The sequence below is a fragment of the Agelaius tricolor genome, unplaced genomic scaffold (assembly GCF_023055355.1).
Source record: "Agelaius tricolor isolate 1412-34295 unplaced genomic scaffold, bAgeTri1.0.p SCAF_1, whole genome shotgun sequence".
Classification (NCBI taxonomy): domain Eukaryota; kingdom Metazoa; phylum Chordata; class Aves; order Passeriformes; family Icteridae; genus Agelaius; species Agelaius tricolor.
This window is the reverse complement of record NW_027269261.1, coordinates 104,675,235-104,699,897: the sequence shown is the minus strand read 5'-3', so window position 1 is coordinate 104,699,897 and position 24,663 is coordinate 104,675,235. Positions and strand designations below refer to the sequence as shown.

Genomic DNA, 24,663 nt, shown 5'->3' with positions numbered 1-24,663 from the left:
CAAAGCTGCTTGCTATATTAAATTTTATCCTTGTGCTTCCCCTGGCAACTTTGGTTTCACACCACATGAGGTCAGTCTCTCACTGCTCCACAGGGAAGCAAAGCTTGCTTTCAGAGTCTTTTCTTTCTGCTCACACAATTCAGTTTCATCTCACAGCATCATTTGTATACCTCAAGTGCAGTGGAATAAGGAAAATGGAAAACAAAAGGAAAGATACTCAACTGCATCTTTTGTAGTTTAACTATTTTTGAGGGAAAATGAAAAAAAGTGCATGCATTTCTTCAAGCAAAACCACAGAATATCTCCAACATAATGGATATATTAGGAGGAGGAAAGAAGGCGATTGACCCTTGCTTAGACCAAGAACTCATTTACATTGAGTTCTGGCAACATATGAAATCCTTAATGCTTGTGAAAATCACTACATTTATTAATACTAGGTTTTAAGTGAACATTATATGTCATTTATATACTATATAAAACATGAAGGTTCTTTATCTAGCCAGAAATTCATGTAAGGATCCTACTGTAAACAACAAGCAGGCCCAGCACATTCCAGGTTTTTGGCTGGTGCTACTGAGGTTGCGATGAATGATGAGAGGTAGCTGAATAGAAAGTTAGGATGGATTTCAGTAACAAAAATATCTCCAACAGACACAGATATTAAAAACAAACAAACAAAAATAAAAGCATGTCACTCTCAAGTATTTTCAAGTGAGAACTCAAGGTCAGACTAAACAAGCTGGTATAGACCCTGCAGTGTTTTTCAGTCAGACATGATTGACACTGAGGAAGCTGCCATCCTCTGGCACATTACTTACTAAGTGTCAGCCAGAGAACCAGAACCCTTAGCAGATTAGTACCTTGTAGGCATAGACAAACTAAATCTAACTGTGATAATATTCATGTATTTTAAAGCTACAGCAATCCATTTACAAATAATACTAATAACACTCTGAGATAAGAAGTAGGACAAGAGGCAAGGAGGGTGGCTGGCTACTGTCTAGAGATTATTTGCACAAAGTTAACAACAAAAGTTCATATCAAGGTGGCAGATGTATTTCCTACATGGTCTTCCATTTTTACAGCCCTCCTTACCATGCAAGCTATATTCTACTGAGAAAACAGAATCACTTTTGTGCTTCCCAAGATAAGGGAGGAAAGTCTAGATTACCTTTTCACAAAACTTTGCTTTAAAGTGAACTATCTGAACTTTTATTCAATACTCATTTGGATATAGGCAAGAAATACTAACTCACCTATGCTAAATGTTCACCATTGGGAAACTGCAGGCTGGTAAAATCCACAAGGAAAAGAAAATGATAAGTAAAGAAGGAAGAAAATATTGCAAGCCTTCCTTCTACTGAAACTGGGGTAATTCACAATAATCCCACACCTTTGAGCTTTTATACACTAAAGCAATTGCTTGGTTTTTATTACTTACCAGCATAGGTGTTTATATGTCATACAGGCCTTCCAGCTCAGCATTAACAGTAAATGCACATAAAAACCACCAAATGCACACCACCAGTACAAACAGTGACTGACTCTCCTCTGCTTGTCTAAATCTCAAAACAATTGACCTGAGATCTAAAGAATGATGCTTATTGCAAATTAAGGAGAGCGAAACTAAGGTCTACTTTGGATTCATAACTTCAAAATTCATCTTAAATTTTAGTGTGAAAAAATAGAGAGAAGCTTAATCATTTTCTGTAATCCATCCTCAACCCAAGCATTATGAGGCATAATTACTGCAGCAGAAACTTAAGAGTAATTTGGACTCATCAAATTCAGAAAAAAACTGCAGCCTTCACCAGTGAAGAATGTGCTTTCTCATGACACAGGCTATATTAGACTGGTTGCTGTAGTATTTTTACATTAGATGCAATTAAGGTACTGCACCAGGCTGCACCTTACAATCACTCCTGTATCCAATCCTTGAGGGGTTAATTTTCATTATACGTTCAACTTCTGGCATATGATGGTACCCAAGAAAATCCCCTTAAGCACCTTTTCCCTGCATACAACAGGCAGATCTTGTGATACATGAGTAACTTCCTTTCTTAAGCCATCAAGCCTGACATACTGCTCGTTTGCAAACTGATTTACTTTGACAAACTACTTTGCCCTTACAATGACTGTTTTCAAACAGGAAACCTGTTCCTCAAAGCGGCCTTTCTACTCTTCATCATGCCACAAACCCCCCTGTGAGGATGCATAAAATACAGTCTGGTCCCTACTGCAGTCAGACCCACAGCCCAAGAGATTGAAGCAATGCAAAATTTGTCTGTTTGTAACAGAATGCTGAGGTCACAAGATCCAGAAAGGCAGATTACATAATTTCTTAGATCCACTATTTTTAGACATACAATATTTATCCATCTGGAAACTTATCCACTTATATATTGCAGAAAGCTTCTCTTCAATTGCAAGAACTAGAAAATGGTAAATTAAACCTGACCTTGTAAAGCACAATACTGAGGCAGAAACAGAAATTTTATAACCAGTCCCATTGTTATAGAAACACAGGGGCCTTAACACCCTGCCCCCTATTTTTACCCTCCAGCCAGCAGTTCAAAACTAGAATTTATTCCCTCTTAGCCCAAGATTTCTTTCTTCCTTTCCCAACTCAACCTGCATCCCCTCCAACACCTTAGGACAATGGGTAAACATGGGAAAATACTTAACTGGTATCATGTATCTTTTCTCTCTCTTGAATCTTCTTTGAGACTTGTGGCAACAGAGTGTATAAGAATGCGGTGGTTTGACAGGAAATATGTTTTCTGGGATGCTGTGGTTAGGCCAATGGATGCTCAGATTTTAATATTGGCACCTAATGTGGCCATTGGGACATTGGATCTGCCTCTGAGAGCACGGGGTTAAAGCAGGGCTCTCCCCTGGGAGGCTCTCTTGGGTTCCGGTCAGGGAAAGGTTCAGAGCTGCCCTGCCCGGCTGCGGGCTGGGCGGGGCAGGGGCAGCCATGGGGCCGGGTGAGGTAGGCCCAGGGGCAGCCATGGGGCCGGGTGAGGTAGGCCCAGGGGCAGCCATGGGGCCGGGTGAGGTAGGCCCAGGGGCAGCCATGGGGCCGGGTGAGGTAGGCCCAGGGGCAGCCATGGGGCCGGGTGAGGTAGGCCCAGGGGCAGCCATGGGGCCGGGTGAGGTAGGCCGGGCCTGGACAGAAGGGAGGGGAAGGCCCCTGCAGGATGGAAGGGTGGAGGAGCACTTAGAGGCATCGGGCAGCCCCCCCAGGAGAGACAGAGAGAGAGCCTGTGCCTGTGCTTGTGCCACCTTGAAATTTCATAGTGGCCAGCCAAGAAGGAGAAGGGGGGGTGTGAGAAGGTGCCCAGCAGGGCAGCCGTGGGAGTTCTGGATAGACAGAGCCTCAGATTTTTAACCCTTTTCTTGGATGATGGAAACCTTACAAATGCTGATCCTCCTGGAGTTGAATGAGAAGAGAGATATAGATGAGATAAGAGGAAATGGGCCAGGAGAGAAATAGAGAAGAACTCAGGTGGAAGAGATGATGGAGTAGCTTATGCTGGACTCTTTTTGTGTAGCCGTGGACAGAGCCACGTTTCCTTGTGATACAGGGACTGCATTCTAGAGGGAGGCAATGCCTCAGGACCAAGAGGGTTCGGTGTGGGTACCCCTCGGCCCCAGGGAGTGAAAAATATGGGGGGGGACAGATGTCCCAAGGTTGAGACTGTGCCTTTTTGGAGTGGGACAGAGCATCCTTAAAAGTCGACCCTAGAAGCAGCTCTGGTCCGTGTTCAGTGGGGAGAGCACTGGACATGAAAGGAAGAGGTCACCATTGGCACAAGAAGGACTCCTTCTCCTCTTGATGAACTGAGGATTGAGTATTCTGAAGGGTGGTGCCAGACTGAGAGTCGATGATTTGGGGGATGTATTGTATTAGGAATTTGGTGGGGAGGAGGAGAAGATGCATTTGTGAAGTTTTCATTTTCCTTGTGTGTTTCTCCTGTCCCTCGTAGTTTAGTTAATTTTATTTTTTTTCCTAAGTGGGACCCTGCTTTGCTTATTCTTGGTCACATCTCACAGCAGAAACCAGGGAGAGGGTATTCTCATGGAGGCACTGGCATTGTGCCAGTGTCAAACCATGACAAAGAACCACCACCCTTTCCTAAGAACAACTACTCAGGTCTCACCTCCACATTGCCCAGATCAAAAATGTCCTCCTACTCTTTTAATGCCCCCTGAACCCACCCTCCTACAGCCAACAAAGCCCTATAGGCCTACCAAAAAAAAAAAAAAAAACAAAACAAAATTAAGGTCCAAGCAAAGAGAGCAATAACAGCCAAAAAAGAATGAAAAGGAAACTCCTTAAACTGTCCTTTCCAGCAAATCAACTTAGAGCCTGAGGGAGAAGGTAAGATCCAGATTAACTGTCACATCTGTGGAGTCTCATGAGGTTTATATCTGGAAAGAACAACTAGAACATTCTATTCCCTGAATACTGCAGGCCACTATATTTATCCACACATTTTTAAAGACACTGAACAATAGCTGCTTTAGGCCCAAGAAGGCTAAACTGCAGGTTGAAGATGCACTTTTATCACCTTCATTCCAGCTACTCATATATCCCCATATTTTTCTCATTTCCATACAGCTGTTTGTGGGACAATGGAAAAGTGAGATGGTGGCATGATTCACATTAAAAATACCCCAGTATTATGCTGTAACAGTAAGGAAACATGCAGCCATATTTAATTTGGGAGAAAATAACTTTCCAAAGACAGCACAGCACACTGGTGGCTTCTTAGTGCTTAATACCAAGTTCTCCTAAATCCCATTTTCCATGAATAAGGAAAGATGCAGCCCTGTCAGAAAATTCTAGAAAGTAAACTGTATGGAATTTAACACAGAAAACAAGAAAAAAAAATTTCTAAGATTCCTGCCACTCCGATGAAAAAAAAATCCTCCTTAACTCCACTTGCAGTGGATTAGCATTTCAAACAAGACAGGCATCAAACACAAGTATCAGTTGTTTTTGCCTGATGGAGATCATTCCATGTGCTTAAGAGCAATCAAACACCTTAACTTTTCTTTTAAAGTAATTTAGACTGCATTTCACTCCCAACCAGATAGCACTTCTGCCTGTCTCCCTGCTCATTCATGATTCAGTTGAATACTGAGCTCCTTGCACATTGACAAGTGCTGCTTCAAAAAAGTGAGTGAGGAAAGAAAGTCCTAGTCCCCTGCAGGCAACTGCCCAAAGCCCTGACACACAATTTTTGGTAGCACTTGCTACAAAATCCAGATGTCTCATTAGCCAATGCCAGAAAGCATCATGATCAGCATTTCTCTGATGCATCATAATATTTTTCCAGAAAATTAGAAGAAAATCCATGTTAAGTGCACAGAATACACATCATAAAATCATAGAACATTTCAATTTGGAAGGCACCCATAAAGATCATCTAGTCCTATCTCCCTGCTAATTGCAGGGCTATCCAAAACTAAACACATTTCCAGACATTCCTTGAACTCTGACAAGCTTGGTGTCATGATCACTTCCCTGGAGAACCTGTACCAGTGACCTGTCACCTTTTCATCATGTCCAGCCTGAACTTTCCCTGACATAGCTTCACAGCACCATTAAGTACCATTACTGTAATTAAAGAGGGTTTGGATAAGCAAGACTCCAAGCAAATTCCCTATTCTTTGGGAAGGTGTTTCATTACTTTAATCACTTTCAGCACTAGAAAAGCTGTCTTGTCCCTAGCTAAATTTATGTCCAGAGCAAAAAAAGTGAAGTATTTAATTTTCTCTACAATGAACTGCATAAAGTGAGTTAATTAAATCTCTGTATTAGTCTAAGCCTTTTAGGCACTCTGCAGCTGAACTATGAACCTAGGACCTAGTAGCTGTAACCCCTATTGCTAGATACAGAAAAAAGATTATCCTGAGAGAAGTGAAAAATGAAGTGTCCAAATCTAAGTATCAAATTGATATTTTTTGCTTTGAAATTGCATTGAAAAATTATATTAAGTATTTACAGTAAGACACAGACCTGTTGTATTCAGTTATCCATCACTTTGGCATATTGTCCCCCAGTAGAAAAGAGCTGAATTCACTTTTGCTAGGGACAGCAGGTAATTGAATTGAATCATTTTACTCTAAAAGCAGCCAGTGGAACTGCTGTGCACAGGATGCAGTGGGTCACTTACCCAAGAAAATCAACCATCACAATACAGCTTTGCAATACACCTCCACCCACTAGAGAGGATCAACACAATAAGGAGCACTAAGATATTGACAGCTGCCTCACCCTGGTCTTAACTAAAAATAGCAGATGAAATACTGGTTGATTGCTAGAAAAATTGCCAGCATCAGATGAGGAGGGGAGCAGATGAGAGATGAAAGCCAAGATTCTACAAAGGAATCCAAGAAATCATAAGGAGAAATAGTTGTACTTAGAAATAATAATTATTTCTACTATTTCTTTACTATCTAAGATCTTTTACTCTTTCATGGCTTTTTTAAAGAAATAACAAAGCTAAATGAACAATTTTAAAAAGGAGCTGTAAGATAATACTTTAACTAATCAGGGGTTTGTGTGCATGAATTTGAAAAATCATATGATGGTACTCTACCAATACCTGAAACCTGTTTGGTAAAGTAATAATAACTGTTAGGAGAATAAGAGTTTTCAAACTAACTGAATACAAAGTAAAGGCAATAGTTAAATAGGATCACACTGGAAATGCATTGAAGTAATATTGGGAGCAACATACCTGGAAATAAAATTAAGTTCTAGATTTGCAACTGGAATAATATACTGATATTACCTTTATTGAAACACTGCTTCTACATTAGCATTTTGTGAGTAAAAGAAAACCTGCTAAATATGCTAATAACAAAGTTTAAAGCCTATTTTTGAATCATTGTAAGTGCAACTTTGTATGTGGCTTTCAATAAAAGGAAACATTTCAACATGCCATAGTTCGGAAGCAAGGCTGTGTTAATCTTGGGCTAAGAAGGCATCACAGGACAAATTACCCCAAAATCCACTATGGGAGAAAGAGGTGAACAGAATCACAGAATTTCTAGGTTGGAAGAGACGTTTAAGATCATCAAGTCCAACCCATGTTCTAACACCTCAGCTAGATCATGGCACCAAGTGCCACATCCAGTCTTTTTTTAAACACATCGAGGGATGGTGACATCACCTCCCTGCGTAGATGATTCCAGTATTTGACCACTCTTTCTGTGAAAAACTTCCTCCTTAATTCTAGCCTGTATCTCCCTTGGCACAGCTTGAGACTGTGTCCTCTTGTTCTGTCTGCTGTTGCCTGGAGAAAGAGACCGAGCCCCAGCTCACCACAGTCACCCTTCAGGAAATTGAAGAGAGTGATAAGGTCACGTCTGAGTCTCCTTTTCTCCAGGCTGAACAATCCCAGCTCCCTTAGCTGTTCTTCATACAGCTTGTGTTCCAAGCCCCTCACCAGCCTCGTTGCTCTCCTTTGGACACGCTCAAGCATCTCAATGTCCCTCCTAAACTGAGGGGCCAGAGCTGGACACAGCACTCCAGGTGTGGCCTCACCAGTGCTGAGTACAGGGGAAGGGTGACCTCCCTGCTCCTGCTGGCCACACCATTCCTGATACAGGCCAGGACACCATTGGCCTTCTTGGCCACCTGGGCACACTGCTGGCTCATGCCCAGCTGGCTGTCACCAGCACCCCCAGGTCCCTTTCTGCCTGAACACTCTCCAGCCACACCGTCCCCAGCCTATAGTGCTGCAGGGGTTATTGTGGCCAAAGTGCAGGACTCAGCACTTGGACTTATTGAACTTCATCCCATTAGATTCTGCCCATCCATCCAACCGTTCCAAGTCCCTCTGCAAAGCCCTCCGTCCCTCTAACAGATCGCTCTAACAGACACACGCTCCCAGCTTAGTGTCATCTGCAAATTTGCTAATGAAAGACTCTAAACCCTCATCCATGTCATCAATAAAAATATTAAACAGAACTAGCCCCAGCACAGAGCCCTGAGGGACACCCCTGGTGACTGGCCGCCAGCTGGATGCAGCGCCATTCACCACCACTCTCTGGGCCCGGCCATCCAGCCAGTTCCTAACCCAGCAAAGAGTGCTCCTGTCCAAGCCACGGGCTGCCAGCTTGTCTAGGAGTGTGCTGTGGGAGACAGTGTCAAAGGCCTTGCTGAAATCCAAATAAACAACATCTACAGCCTTCCCTGCATCCACTAGGCAGGTTACCTGGTCATAAAAGGTGACCAGGTTGGTCAAACATGACCTACCCCTCCTAAACCCATGCTGACTGGGTCTGATACCCTGGCCATGCTGTAAATTCTGTGTGATGGCACTTAATATAAACTGTTCCATTATCTTGCCAGGTACTGAGGTCAGGCTGACTGGTCTATAATTACCAGGAGCCTCCTTTGCACCCTTTTTGTGAATGGGTATCACATTGGCCAGCTTCCAGTCATCCGGAACCTCACCAGTGAGCCAGGACTGTTGGTAAATGATGGAGAGTGGCTTTGCAAGCTCATCTGCCAGCTCTCTCATTACCCTGGGGTGGATCCTGTCTGGTCCCATAGATTTATGAACATCCAAGCATTTCAGTAGTTTTTTGACTGCCTCTTCTTGGATAATGGGGGGACCATTCTGCTCCCTGACACCATCAACCATTCCAGGCAGGCAGGTGTCTTGAGGGCAAGTCATCTTCCCACTAAAAACTGAGGCAAAGTAGGCATTAAGCACTTCTGCCTTCTCCTCATCTGCAGATGCTAAGTTCCCTCCCTTGTCCAATAAAGAACAAAGGCTGGTCTTACCCTTCCTTCTAGCATTAAGGTATTTATAAAAACATTTTTTATGTTTTTTTTTTATCCTTTACAGAAGTCGCCATTCTAAGTTCAAAATGAGCTTTGGCCTCCCTAATTTTTTTTCTGCATGCTCCAGCAGCCTTCATGAATACTTCCTTAGAACATAAAAAGCCTCATGTATAAGGGCTTCCTCACTAATTCTTCCTCACTAATTTCTGCTTTACTAATTCAGGATAATATTATAACTTAGGGAAGATGTAATTTCTATTAATACAGAAACAAAATTTACAGTTTAGGGGAATAATCACTTAGGAAAATAGGACTTAGGAGAACTTGGTATTATGTACTAAGAAGCCACAAGTGTCCTGTGCTGTGTTTGCAAAGTTATTTTCTCCCAAATTAATTTCCTGCCTGTGATGCAAAAAAATAAGGACAAGGATTACTTGCTTTTGCAATGTGTTCTGAAGTCCTCAAATAAAATTCTAAATATAAAATATTTTTACTAAATATAAAATATTTATACCATAGATTAAAGACATATGATAGAACATATATTAACAAAGAAGCAAGATCCAAGTCTGAAGCATTTCAGTATGCATGGGACTTAGTTTATATTTTTGTTGAATTAGGATCACAATCATCTGCTGCAAATTAAAGCCAGTGCTCCCCTGACTTATCAGACAACCACACTGGCCTATTTAGTGGCTACCCCATTCCTCCAAGATTATGTCTCTTTCTAACAAATTGGTTAAAATTTTAAAAAGTAGCCAAAAAGAGTAGACAACAATGCCCATGAGTCTCTGACACAGTGACATAGGCTCTTATTTTCACAGCAGAAATTGTGAGCTCCAAGCTCTTTGTCTAGAACTGCTCCTCTACACGAGTATTCTAAAACATATAGTTTGTAAATTGATTTGTAACTTGATCAATCTCCCTTCCAAGGCACATCTGACACTCACAAAATGCCCTTGAGAGAAGAAAGGGAGAGTGATCCACTTGCTGAGACTCTTGCCTGCCCTTACCACTGCCAGCTATGAAGTAAAAGAGAGAATGACCTAAAAGCCCTTTTGGGAAGAAAGGATACAGCAACTGCAACAGGAAAAGAGTCACCTAAAAAGGAGAAGAGCTGTATCTCTGAATTCTGAATATGGGGATTACATAGTAAAATGCCTATGGACAAGATGAAACATATCTAAGACAGCTTTTACTGAAGATTTTATTATTGAAGAATTACTGAGAACATATATGCAAAGAACAAAATCAAAGTCTACTGCCATTCCTTTTGTCAGTTTTTATTTATTTCTGTCCCAAAATTTCTTTCTTTGTAATTATTAAGGATCATAGTTATAGATTAGTTCAGTTGGAGTTATATTATTGATACTTAATTTGAATTTTGATATATTCTTTTCTTCTGAACAATCAATTTTTCCTATAAAGCAAAATATTTTCAACAGTAATTACATTAAGTACTGTCTGCCTAAGTGGACAGGAAGATGAAGGTTTTATTTGAAGTCTGCAGGAAGATTTCAAATTAACAAAAAGAGGCAAGGATGACAGTTTAATTACAGATTTCATGGTCATTCTAAAAATTAAATTTCTTCATTTTAATAACTTTCAAAAACTGCAGACACCAAATATTGCCATCATGCAATATTAAATATTTCCACCAGATGTCTCCAGCATATTAGTTTACACAGAAAGCTGCACTCAATTTGAAGTGTAATGTGCCAAATATAAGAAGTAAAGAGAAGAAAGCTGCAACTAATTACTTCTCTGTTTAGACATGGATATTTTAGGGAGTTCCACAGTCTTACTTAGAGAAACACCAATTTTTTGAACTAAGATTTTGGCCAAATATGACTGAAAAAAAAAAAAAAAGAAGAGAGAGAATTCATGGTTTTCACTTTTAAGAGTCACTTCACATCTTGATACTCATATTTTCAGAGCAATATAAGGTTATATTTGGCATGAATGACTGTTGGATTACTGAGGAAGATTTTGTTTGTCTTATAAAAACAGGAAGAGTTTGCAAACCAAGCTAAAGACAATTCTTTTTTCAGACTCTCTGATATAAACATGGAGTAATCCAGTTATTTATTAATAGCCTTTGTGGATTACTCCCACTCAGTACCTTGAAATATTCACTCAGATTCTGTCAGTCTGAGTCAGACCCCAAGCAATGCTCAATACAAACACAGTGCCAGAAGAGAATTCCAAGGATGAAAGGGAAACCAGACTTTGCTAATTCTCAGACCCACATTTCACTGAGTTGTGCTTCAAAGGCATCTTTGAACAACTCTTACAGAATCCTTCTCATCTGTCTCTGCATCCAAGTAGAACTTGGTGCATCTGACAGACACGACAGAGCCAGCCTCGCCTTATAATCACTTCTATGTATGAGCAGCTACATACGTGCACATCTATATTTGACTCAGGAAACCCACTCACTTATTCAAAGTAGGCTATGCCTGAAAATGAGAGACTCAAAAGTCTCTAAAGGACCAATGACAGAAGGTACATAATTCCTAGGGATCTGACGATTTTATCTTGGAAGCAACCTGGGGTCATTTGCTGGGTAACATAAAAGCCACATCCAACCTTTCAAAGGTTCTCAATGTATTTTACACAGGTTTGTTAGACTTTGAATTTTGCAGAAAGATGGGGAATGCCTCTAATCACAGCAGATGGGATGGGTCAGATAGAAATCAATTACAACCCGTCTTCTAAAATGATACTTTCATTTAACCGGAGTTTAATCAACCTATAGTTTTAAATTACTAATATGACAATGTACAAGTACCTAACATTTTCATTTTCATCAGACACTCCATTTTTAACAAAAGCTTTCAACTGAAAGAAAGAAAAGCATACCGATGACAAGTCATGTAACTAATTCACTAATATAGTATGGCATCTCTGTTTATCATTGATATCAAAGATATCTTTGAATAAACAATGTTTTCCAAAGCAGAACAAACTCAATTTTCTTTCAAAGAAATTCAAGTGCTAGTCTCCAAGACCAATGCTAAAGCATAACTGTTTTCTGGGCTGGTGACAAAAATAGCCCCTTTAATTTTTTTCCCCCCTTATTTCTACTTAGTTTCCTTTAAAAATAAAAACAAAAAAAAAAACCAAAAAACCCCACATAAGGCCATATACTCAATTCACAATATGGAAGCAGATGCCTTAAATTTTTATAACCCAACAACTCTTCAGAATATCACAGTATGGATTTAAGCCTTCCTTTTCAAAATTAACTAATAAACGTCACTAGTGCGTCAATGGACACAACTGCTGTAGTGATATTCCAGAAATAGTTTGGTTATCTAGAATTTTAAAGTCCAAAGCAAAAATAGCTGAGTGTTCTGAGCTCACTATCCATGAACTCTGAACTGAGACAAAGTCACGCAGCAACACTCTCCAAGCATGCAGTGCAGAGATATGGCATGCCATAAATACTTCTTTTTTTCTATTTCTTTTTTTTGTTTGTTTTTGTTTTGGGCAGGCTTTTATTTGGTAAGAGGCAGAGGGAAAAGGAGCATCACTCTTCATTTTCTGAAGTACCATAATGAATGGGCAAAAATGCAGATGTATAGTACCTATAAACATTTACAAAGATGCCTCAACTGCATCTGTCCAGAGAATAAGAGACTACTTTTCCCCTCAATTATATAATTTGTCAAACACAGCAGAGTTTATAAATATTTATTGTAAGAGAGACACTTTTCTTTACATTTAATTTAGCAAGGAGATTCAACTCACATTAAGATTTTATGAATAGTCAGGGAGCCATAAAAAGGGCTTGCAAGCCCATGGTTCCCTACCTGACAATGATGCACATAAAGCAGTTTTTATTAAACAATCCCTCTAAAGAAAAAAATCCACCCACAGTACATGAAAATGAAGATCTGTTAAATCAAAATAGCATGTACTGAGCAGTGCACAAGAAAAATATTTTCTAGTATCTCTGAAAAGGTCATACTCAGTTTTTAATGTAGTTGCTTTTGATTGTGTTGCTTAATTTGAAGAACTGTACAATACCTGTCCAGTATATGCAAAGTCCAGGGCTTGTTTTAAACCAAGGCTTGTGACACCATGCAAATTCACCTCATCAGCTTCACTCTCAACCATGCAGAGACTGAACATTGCCTATGGGAAAAAACAGAAATGCCATTAAGCAATTTTGGATAAGAATTCCAAATAGCAACAGCCTTGAGAGTCAGAATGAGATCTATACCAAGTTTTCAGTAACACCAGAGCAATCAGTCTTGTAACTGAGTCCTTTTATTATTAAAGAAATATAAATACTTATTCTAGATAAACTGAGAGAAATAATTTTCTTCAATATACGTATATTTCTTAATTAAGTAATTCAGGTGAAATCAGTGAGAACAGTCACACAATAAGGTATCATTCAATAAAAAAGGTAACTGGACTCTGGGAAAAGAATAATCTACACAAGCACCACTAAAAGCAATACTTATGTACAGTATCACTGTATATAAGAAGGAGGAATAGGCCATACACAACTACTTGAGAAGAGGCAGTTAAAACCATCTTTTATAAGCAATCCTGTTCAAATCAGCATCTTAGACCGCAATATGAGCAATGCAGTAGTCAATTTATGAAATGAAGAGGAATGATGGAGATGCAGACACCAAACTTACAACCTCCCTTTATTTGTTATTGCCTCAGTTTCTCACATCATAAAGTCTAAACTGAAGACAGGCAAGGTGCTATGGAATTTCCCTGAATATACCACTGAGGAGAGCAACTCTCCCTTTCATCCAGCCTTACTTTCCAGATCACTTGTCTTCCGTGTCCCCCTGGAATGAAGCAATCATACTCAGTCCTGTGAATCCTTGTGAGAATCTTTTTCTTTTGATCCCCATTAAACTTCTTTACCCTTCACTCTTCCCTCCCAACCTGCACTCCTGCTGCATTTCCTCTGCTTACCACTCCTTCCCTAATTATCAGCCCCATTCTCCATTCTTTGACACCCTCCCACACTTTTTTAACAAAACACACCACTCAGAGTTTTTAAGCAGTAAACTGTGAACAAATAAACTGAACACTTCTGCCATCTGCCATTACTAAAGAAAGCCTAAACTTATCCCCAGTAGGTTTTGTGCTATACTCAATGTCTTTAGGGAGGCTACCACACTACACCTTGGGGAACTCCAGTAACAAAGCCCTTCTCATGGATATAACTGTGTCTGCTATCTTCTTTCTATACTCTGGCTGATACCTGCAGAAGCTGAGACAGTCAACAAGCTCACTGGATTTCATATGTGCAATCTGTCCAGAAGCAGTGCTGAATTTGAAGGGAAAAAATAAGCCCTACCCTCAAAAACTATTTAGCGCATATGACTGACTATATCATCTTTACCCAAACTATTCCATGTTTCACCTGGACTCAGGTGACTTCAAGAACTGAGTGCTTCCTGCAAATAGGTAATTTCTTCAGAAAATATTAGTACTTTTCATCATTAAAACACCGTAATTTGGCATAAATATGTTTCCTGGAAATCATCCAATATAAACAAGAATGACATTTATCACATAGTCATCCCTTCTGATTTTGCAATTTCTGTTGAATTAAAGTGATATCAGGGCTTCTTCCAAACTGGCAACAGAAAAGAAGCAACAAATAGTTTAAAAGCTTTATCAAACAAATACAGTAAAACACAGTCATGAAATATACCTAGGGAGAAAAAAAAAACCCAAACTTCTAACAAGTTCAGCCACTTTTCTTACCCATTAAAAATGTAATATTTTGTTGTCATCTAGTAGCTAATGTGAGGCTTCAGAGCTTGCCAGGAGCTGCAAGGTACTCATCAGCCACCTACTCTGGAAAAGCAGACCTGCAGTCGCTGTCTGGGAGAGATAAGCTTCTCTTCTTTCTCTTCTCAGAAATTCACCACTAGATATATTTTGGAAAATATTCCTTTCACACACCAATTCCTGAATAAAGAGTAAAGTCTCAAAGGAACACCTGTCTGCCAAGGGGTAGATTTGCACACCTTCTATACCCTCAACCCCAACACCAACTGCCTGCAGAAAGGCTGGGAATGCTGAGAGGTAAAAGATGCTCTGTGCCTTATTATGTCTTCCAACCATGCTACAGTAACAACCTGCACACTACAGACCTGTGCATATGAACCATCTAAAGACAGTGTGGTTACTAATACATATCTTGTTCTGGTCAAGGGATAATATTCCACACAATGAGTTAAGCTTACAAATACAAAGAAACACTTGACTGAATCCTATCTGTAAACCAGGAATCATTCCTATATGACTTCTGTGTACATTTACTAACTTTACCTTAAGGAGATTATTTTAACACAGAGATTCCAACATGGTCTTCACACAGGATTTATTACTACACATAATTTAGTAAACTCAGCAGGATCAGACAACAAACTCAGTCACTGTCCATAATCACCCACAGTGCATAAAAGCACAGCTCCAGCAGAGCTTTGACCCCTGCCAATTAGCACTCTCCCAGGCAATGCCCAGACTATGGCCCAGGACATAACTCAAGCTATGGCTGTTCCAAATAGGCAGCATGGACAAAGCCAAAATGTTCACAGAGGTTTAGCCATATTGTCTCAAGCCATGTTATGCCAGTCTTTTTAGGGCCAGAAAACAAGCCCTCAATTCACCTTATTTATAACTACAGATATATCTTAAGAGTACAGTGGGCTATCAGAAGCTGCCAGTAAGACACAAAACTGTGGCTTTGTGGAGAATCACAGAACAGTCTGAGTTGGAAGGGACCATAAAGATTATCTAGTCCCAACCCACCTGCCATGGACAGAGGCACCTTCCACTAAACCAGCTTGTTGAAAGCCCCACCCAACCTGGCCTTGAAGACTTAGAAGGCCAGGGCACCCACAAATTCTCTGACCATCCTCACAGTACAGGATTTCTTCTAATATCTAATCTAAACCTACTTTCTTTCACTTAAACTGAAAGCCTTCCCCCTTGTCCTATCACTACATGCCCTTATCAGAAGTCCCCCTCCTGCTTTCTTGAAGAGTCCCTCTACATAATGAAAGGACACACACCCTGAAACCTTCTCTTTTCCAGTCTGAACAAACACAATTCTCTCAACCTTTCCTCCAATCAGTTTGGTGGCCTTCTTTTGGACTCACTCCAACAGGTCAAAGTCCTTCATATACTGAGGACCTCAAGGCAGGATGTAGCACTCCAGGTGGGGTCTCATGAGAACAGAATAGAGGGGGAAAATCCCCTCCCTCTCCCTGCTGGCCACACTGCTCTGGGTGCAGCCCAGGACATGTTTGGCTTTCCAGGCTGTGAGTGCACATTGCTGGCTCATGTCCAGCCTCTCATCACCCTCAAGTCCTTCTCAGCAGGGCTGCTCTCCATCTGTCCATCCTCCAGCCTGCCTTAATACGGGGGTTGCCCAGACCCAGGTGCAGCACATTGCACTTGGTCTTACTAAGCCACATGAGATTCCCATGGGCCCATTTTTCAAGCTTGTCCAGGCCACTCTGGATTGCATCCCATCCTTCACGTGTGTTAACTGCAACACCCAGCTTGGTGTCATCTGCAAATCTGCCAAAGGTGCACTCAATCACTTTGATTAAGGTTTTAAATAATTATGGTCCCAATACAGACTCCTGAGGGACACCACTTGTCACTGATGCTCATCAAAACTCTAAGCCATTCACCTCTGGAAGCAACTGTCCAAACACTTACTCCTCCATCTACCAATCGTATCATTGAATCCATCTCTAATTTAGAGACAAGGATGTTGTGGGAGAGTGGGTAAAAGGCTTTACAGAAGTTCAGATAGATGATGTCTGTAGCTCTTCCCTTGTCCACCGGGGTAGTCACACCTCAAATATTCTGTGAAGGCTTTTGAAACTGAGTAGGAGCTACAGCTATTTTTCAGGAAACAAGGCCAAAGAATTTGATCAAAAGACAAGGCCTGCAATGGTCCTCAGACAGTTCACATTCAGCTGAACTTGATTAGCCTCCAGGAAAGTAATCTCCCACTTAAATGAACTTTGTACTGCTCACTGATCCACACTGCCTTCACCAGCAGGCAAATTTCCTTGTTAGCCTGATAGTTTTTGAGGTTTAATCCAGCATGAAAAAAAATCTGTTCTACCATAGGCAGAAGTTGAACTCAAACTCAGCCTTTAATTTGCACTCCTGTACCTGAATACTGTAGTTCCAGCTGAAAAAAAATATGGACCATTACATTCTGATTTGAGACTTCACCAGTATCTGGAGAATGAGTTACGGTTGAGCTGTTAAACTCCAGTTTCAGACGCATCCCTGAAAACACTCTAAGGTTTTGTGAGCTTATATAGATCCATCAGTCATGCTTTTAATACAAGGTTACTAGACTACTTTCTTTTTCCCTTGGGTACATTAAAAACAAGGCAATAAGATAAATATCTCAGGTGAATGCAGAAGTGACAGACAAGAAAAACAAATGAAATACAAAATATTTGGACAAATGCACAACTCAAAGTCAACCCTATCAGAAAAGCTACCAAATTTGACTAAGCATGAAATGTTAATAATGTTATTTATTGGCTTAATTCAACAATGCTATTATACTTTACTTTAAAGCATTTCAGCTTGAAATAAAATCTATTTGATTATGCCTCATTTCTGCTTCAAGACCTTCAGGAGACTTGAAAGTACAAGTTCCACTGTTAACCAAAGATCCCTTTTATAATAAAACCCACTGATGAGAGGACTTACAATTTTTTCTGGCTTCTTAATAATACAGATCTAGTTCTGCCACCCAATCACATAATTAGGCAACATTGTGGTAAATAGATTGATTGTTTATATTCTGATATTTCAGTTAAGATTTTAAGTAAGTAAACCAAATGCCCCAATGCAAAGTAAGTACAATCCACTTGCCACCTCCAAAATTCAGGTCTCAACATGCTGACACAAATGGATGTATTCCATTTGTGGAATTCCACCTGAGGTCACACTTATTTCAGTTGTTACAGATTTGGATGGCCTTATTTTTGTGAGGCAGGCAGATACTTTAATAGCTCCTCTTTTTGGAGGAAGGAAAGAATCAATCCTCTATTCTTCTTCTAATCTTGGCCTGAAACAGAAACAAAGCTACAGAACAAAGCTTTTTCCTTTTCCCAAAGGAAAAAGAAAACAAAACACACAGTCCTTTGATAAAAATATTCAAGCCATAAAAAAATTCTCAGACTCTTGAAAACTTGACTTCAAAGAAATGTGGCAAGCTGGTGAACATTTAACACAGAGCACACCTGTAGTTACACAACTTGCTTGGCCCTGAGCAGTCTCAGGCACTTTTATAAAAACAATTTCTTCTACAAACATAGGATACAAAAGTGAACAAGAGCTCAAAACTGAATGACACACAACCACAGGGTGTATAGACTTAGATGTGAGCAGATCTGATGCAACCAGGCAAAATTGTCAAAGTAAAAGGTGTTTAGCACAGTCATTGTGTCTGACTTCCCATGCTCAGCATGTTGTTTAGCTTTCAGAAACAAAATGCACAATAGCTGTAAAATAACACCAAATCAGAATAATGTATTACTGTTAAAATGTTCAGATGCATTGATTTTACCAGTCAGGCAGCATTGCAGCAACATATATGGACTCCTTCACAACATACCACTCCAGGAACACATACGTGGGTAACAGACACACAAGATGTGTGTCAAAATCCCCAAAATACAAATTGCTCACTGTCACAGTGGTGACATACAAATTGCTCCTTGCCTTTGAGTCATTTTCTTACTTACTCAGGTGTTCCATATCCATGAGAGTAATGAGCTTTTCCTCATTTGTACACATCAACCTTACAGCCATGTCAGTCATAGCAAACAGCAAACGACCACAAAACAACCAAATTGTATGTACTTTAAACAAGCAAATTTTGCCAGTGAATTCCACATATCTTAGTGGCCTTTTAAAGACAAGAAACAGTTTAAAACATATGCAGTGTCAGGAGACAGGTAAATTATGTAAAATGAACAAATGGTTATGCCTTATGCTGTTAAAAAGACAGCTCTGTAACTGAAATCATAAGTAACTACCTGCTGTGACCTGAGGCTTTCAAGAAATACCTTCCCTCTTCTAGGAGTAAAGAAGTACACGGCATCAGTGCATAGCAATAACCTCTACAATATCTCAAAGTTCCCTCAGCAAGATTGTGAAGAGAGGTTCATCACTTTCCATTTTTTTTTATTCAACTTTAAATGCAACACTCAAAAGAAAGCTAAGCTTTCAAAAACAGACAAGTAAGCTGAGCTTGCCACAGCAATCCACAGTAACTCCGAGAGTAACATTTCCTCCTTCTGATTTCTCAAACACAGCTTTGGTAACAACCAGCAGCCCTAGATCCAAGTCTACTATAATACAAAACAAACATTTGGAACTTCCCACCAAAGCATAGCCCTGACCTACACAAATTCTTGCTCAACCACAGACTTAGTTGCACAATAATAATGTCCTGGGATACTTCAGAATTACCTCCACTTAGCAAATTAATTGCTAAAGAACTGATCAGTGAAGTCACCAAGGTTTTCCTTAGCTATTCATCTTGTTGCATTGAATTTTCTAAGTAATTAACACTATCTAGTATTGTTTTACTCTGGAAAGAGCTGGTTTGTCATCTCAAATTTCTACCTCCACAATTAAATGATACTGGATTGAGTGCTTTCAAAAAATATTTTAAAATAGATTGGCATCTTCATTAAGGGCAGTATTTTATTCAAATTTACTTTCCACATCATATGGGGAATGCATTTAATTCTACATTCATCTTTTCCATAGCCTTTTTTTTAATGGGAAATGGATTGTACTTCTCATCTTGGGCATCAGAAAAGCTATGAAGTAAACCAACACTTCAGAGACCTCAGATCAATTTCCCATACTGCTCAGGGAACTCAGTTATGATGTGATACCTCAAGATTGTTTTCATTTCATGTGTAACTTTAATCCTGTGAGAAATCTTACTGGCATCAATAATCTGTTGATCAGTGGCACATTCTTTCTGATTTGGGACCTCAGCTTACCTGTCACTTGGGCTACTAAATATCCAGTCCTGACATACTCTTTTCTATCTATCTGGGCTATAAACTTTTTTGGGTCAAAACATTACACTTTGCAGTTTGTGGTAAAGATAGCAATTCCCTGTTCATGTAACAGTAATATTAAATAAATAAATCATAATCTATTTCATCTACTTTGTTCCATCACTCCTGAAATAACCTTTGGATGTCCTTAGCTTCATGTTCTTATTCTTCATTACATAAGCCACGTCATTTTTCCTTTGCTGTTTTCACCTATCACAACAAAAAAGAATACATTCAGAATCTATGAACAGGAGTCAAAACACTGCTTTGACAGATGACCATGCCCACATCAAATATCAACTATGCTCTAGATGTGCAATGTATACTTATCCAAATAACCAATTTAATATGCAAATGTTTCTTTACAGCATGTAAAAATGTGTCTTGTTCTTCTTATAACTAGCTTTGTTTCCCTCCCAGTTCAAGCCTGTCTATCCTAAATCAATCATCAGCCAATCAGCCATGTCCTCTGGAGTCTCTTGAACACTGAAAAACATATCCATCAATACCAATTGCATGAAATATGATTAAGAGGCTCATTACAGAATTCTTCTGAAAAAAGTTCCATATAAATTCACAAAGAAAATGTCACATAACATCAGTCACTGATATCTGAGCCTACAATAATTCATCTGCTCTATGAAATTTACGTAAATATTGGTTTTTAAGCATTTGCCAAGCAACTAAAATGAATCCTATAAAATGGAAAGGTCAGCCATCATTCATAGTTTAAGAGAATATATAGTTAAAGAAATAAAACTGAGCAGCAAACAATACAATTTTATGCACAGTATTCAGGTGTCACATATTACCATTAGTAAAGCAAATTCCACTGAACCTTTGGCGTTTCTTTTAGTACGTCAGTGTCAGACAGTGATACATAATTACAGAGCCCCAAAGAGCTTACCAAATCAAGGATATGTACAAGGCACTTATTATGTCACACTCTGGATACAAAAAGAGTATGTATCTTTTGTACCTTTCTTAGTATTCTTCAAAATAAGTAATGAAAATTGCAATAAAGAACTACCTTACTGTTTAGAGAACCTAAGGATGTGAGACTTTTTTCCTGTTTGTATATTGGACATTCCATCAAGAACAAAGTGATTTTCTTGGTTGTAACAAGGCAGAGGGTCTTTATTCCTGGTCAAAATAAAAACTTCAAGATAAAAAAAAAAAACCCAAAAACAAAACAAACCTGAATCAACAACACACCAAAAGCAAACAAACAAAAACTTCAAATTAAACAAAAAAAATCCCCAAAAATGTGTTGCTAGCAAGTTATATCCTTGATTGAACCTGCATTAAACATAATTCATCTTTTGATAGTCAGAGCTTAACAGTGTCATGTGTCTTCCCCCAAGCTCTGCTTAGGTACACAAATGTAATTTAAGCCACATGGAAGAAGGAATTCTCTAGCATGCTACTCATAATGAGTTGCTGCATCATCACATAAAAGACTTATATTCAAAATCTAAGTAGTTCCATAAAAACAAAATAATTCTACAGTTTCCATGTGCAACATGGTATCTGAATAAAAAACCACACAAAACTGTGAACTATTGCGGATACAATAAAGTTATTAGTTCCAATATTTCAAAATTAATAAGTCACCACAGGTGGTCCTGAATATCAAGATTATTGTTTATTTTAAGGCAGATGCAAGAAAACTGAATTGCAAGGACACTGCTGTGCAAAGCACTGCATAAAACGCCAAAAAGGTACAGTCTATCCTAACAACAGACACCCATAAGCAGGCCTGCCTTTTGGAGAATGAAGAAAGCAGCATAACTAAAACCAGATTTTTTTCCCAGCATTTCCAGTCAAGCACAGAAAGGCATGAGTCACATTTGCAAATTTTGGCCTAAATTGGTTTAATGCTTCCCAGTGAATGCATAAGCCTATTGTTCACATCCTTCGATGATTTTAGCAAGTGATATCAAAAGCAAGCCCAGAATAAAATTGCAATAAAAGTCACTTAGCTTATGAACGAGCATTTTAACTACCACAATACATTTAATTCAGGAAGGCAAAGCTTCTTGTGATTTTTTTTTTTCCTGTCTCCAAGGAAAAACCATGATCCAAGCTTGGACACCTTTAAGGAACTTCATTTTAAAAACATATTTCATACAATACCATGAGAACAAGTGTCCCACCTTAGTGAATGCAGGCTCTACTATAACAGTTGTACAGCAAGGCTTAATCTAACAGAACTATAGTAACAATCTTAGTTGTTATTATAATTACCTTTTTAAGAAGCCATTTATATAATGGGATGCCAATGTCATTAGGCACTGACATCCAAATGTTCCAAGCAATAGTAAACTATGGCAATTACTTCTTTTCTGCATCCTAACTGCAAAAGCACACTTGTTATGTGAAAAGTCTAATGCTGAAATTTTAAATGGTTCATTTTATGAGAGTTTGCACTACATATCTTCCCCATCTGGCCCATTTTATGAGGGTTTGAACTAGATAACCTTCATATCCTTTAAAATATTTCTATTTTCCATTATGATTCTAAATCTTGTTTTCCATTAAAAATATAGTACAATTTTGCTGAAGTGCCACCCTTAATTCCCACCAACATATTTATTAAATTCTTTCATACAAAGGCAAAGTAATAAAACCAGCTTACTGACTATTTTTCTTTGTTTCTTTCATACCCTTCTACTGATAAAAACCTAAAAAGTAAACAAACATTTTAACAATTTGCAAAATAAAAGAAGAATGACTTGACTAACCAAGCTTGTGTTAATGTTGCAGTCATTTGTCACAGTAGTTTTCATCATCAGCTAAGCTCTACCCTCCATCAGCTACTTCCTTTGGAAAAAATGCCTCTATAAAATCATCTCTTCACTTTATTTTTAGTTGTCTGCACTTAACCATTCCCATTTATCCTTTGGCTTTTCCTTCAACTCTAACAAACAAGCTAACAGAGCTTCCTAGCTAACAGACCACAACAACATTAATTTAATTATTCCCATAAATTCCACAGGCTTGATACCTATTCCTTCTTGGCTGAAAGCTAACCCTGGCAAGGTAGATGATTAAGTGCCAGGTACAAGAGCTCCTGAAAATGCAGATGAACATGTAATACATTGTCTTAATATTCCTAATTTTTATATAAAATGGGCTTTGTGTGCATTTGTTACCTATTTGCAAAACTGGAACTCTGTGGCCCTGGAAGGGCAGGTTATTTCATCAGTAGCTAAGAATGTTCCACATGTCTGAGGAGATGATAATTTGATTTTCGCACACATACACAAACTTGTGTTCTATACATATAGAAGTGATGGATGCAACCTAATGGCAAAGAGTATGTTATGCTGGGCTGTAACCATTGCTTTTTCACAATGTGGATTCACAAAAAGCTTTTGACAGAGGCCTTTAAATGCCTGGAAGGCAAACTAAGCAAGAGAGAAAAGAGGAGAGATCTTTGCCTGGGTACATAATGACTGAATACATAAAACAGTGAACAAGGAAAGATGGGAAAGTTTTCACAGGGAGTGATGATTCCTGTGGAGCAACTCATGTTTAACATATGCAGAGCAGTTCTGGAAAAGGGCAAGAGCACTGCAGGTAGAAAGTCCATCGAGGCAAAGCTGTGCAAAGTAGTAAAGGCATGGATAATGTGATAAACTGTAAAAGGATTGCATGGATTAAGCAGCTGGCTTCTAAAATGGCAATTATAAAAATGAACATACGAGTTCAATAAAAAAATCATCCCAGTCCTCAGCAATAAAAATGGGAAAAAAATTTAAAAAGGTAATCAAAGCTTAGAAATTTTTTTTGCAAGAGACAACAAAACAGAAATCAATCCTATGCTTGTATAGAAATTTATACCTTGCCTACTGCATGCAATTCTCTTACCCTCAGCTCACAAAACATATACCAGAGCTGTCAAAACTTTGGAGAAGGGCAAGAAGCTTCCCCAAGCATCCTGCACAGCTTGCATTTAAATAGATCTGATTAAGACAAGAGTTTTCAGGGAAAGAGATGACTTAGTGACATGAGAAGAACCAATGATTATCTTTTCCAATAGAAGAACTAGAAGGAAACAAATTAAACTGGTAGAAATCAGATTGACTAGAAACATAAGTAGATCTTCACACAGCAGGCAGTTGGGCACCCTGTAAGGTGGATGAGAAATCTTACACAGGCCCAATGGGAAAGAAGATAAAAGCTTAGAAGACAGACCTATTAAGGACTGCTGAACAGACAGGAATCACACTCTGCTCTGAAATATCCCTGAGATGAAAACAGCTGGGGAATTCTCTGGAACAGACCACATACACTTATCCTGGATTTACTCTTTTTCACCAGACATCACAAAGAGCTGCTGCTAAAGCAAGAAGCCAATGATCCAACTCAGTGTGGCTGTTCTTATGCTCTCACCTGAGGCTGCTAAGGGCATCTCTCTCCTTTGACGTATTACCTATCAGGTGATTGAGATTCGATTGAGAGGCAGTTTGATCCATTCACCACTCACACATTAGGTCATTCAGTGAGAGGACTGGGATTTAGAGAAGTTTTTGATGTCTAAAGTTTGCAACCTGGCTGACTCAAACAGACTAACTCTTGCCAAAGATAAGCAACCAGCAGAACTTTACAAAGCAGTTCAGGACAGTCAAATGCAAAGGTTCCACTGATTTCACAAGATTCACTGTGAAAGCGAATCCAACCTTTTACAAGATTCACTCCTACAGTGACATGAATTCAATTAGCTAACATTAT

General features: G+C 39.1%; 1 protein-coding gene across 2 annotated transcripts in view; it reads right to left on the bottom strand.

Annotated features, from left to right (window-relative positions):
- Positions 1-24,663, bottom strand: part of KLHL32 (kelch like family member 32) — a 124,885-nt gene that overhangs the window by 63,150 nt on the left and 37,072 nt on the right. For both annotated transcript variants that reach the window (XM_071446159.1, XM_071446167.1), the window contains exon 4: positions 12,845-12,952. In XM_071446159.1, the coding sequence (XP_071302260.1) occupies positions 12,845-12,952 (108 nt within the window). The remainder of the gene's footprint in view (positions 1-12,844; positions 12,953-24,663) is intronic.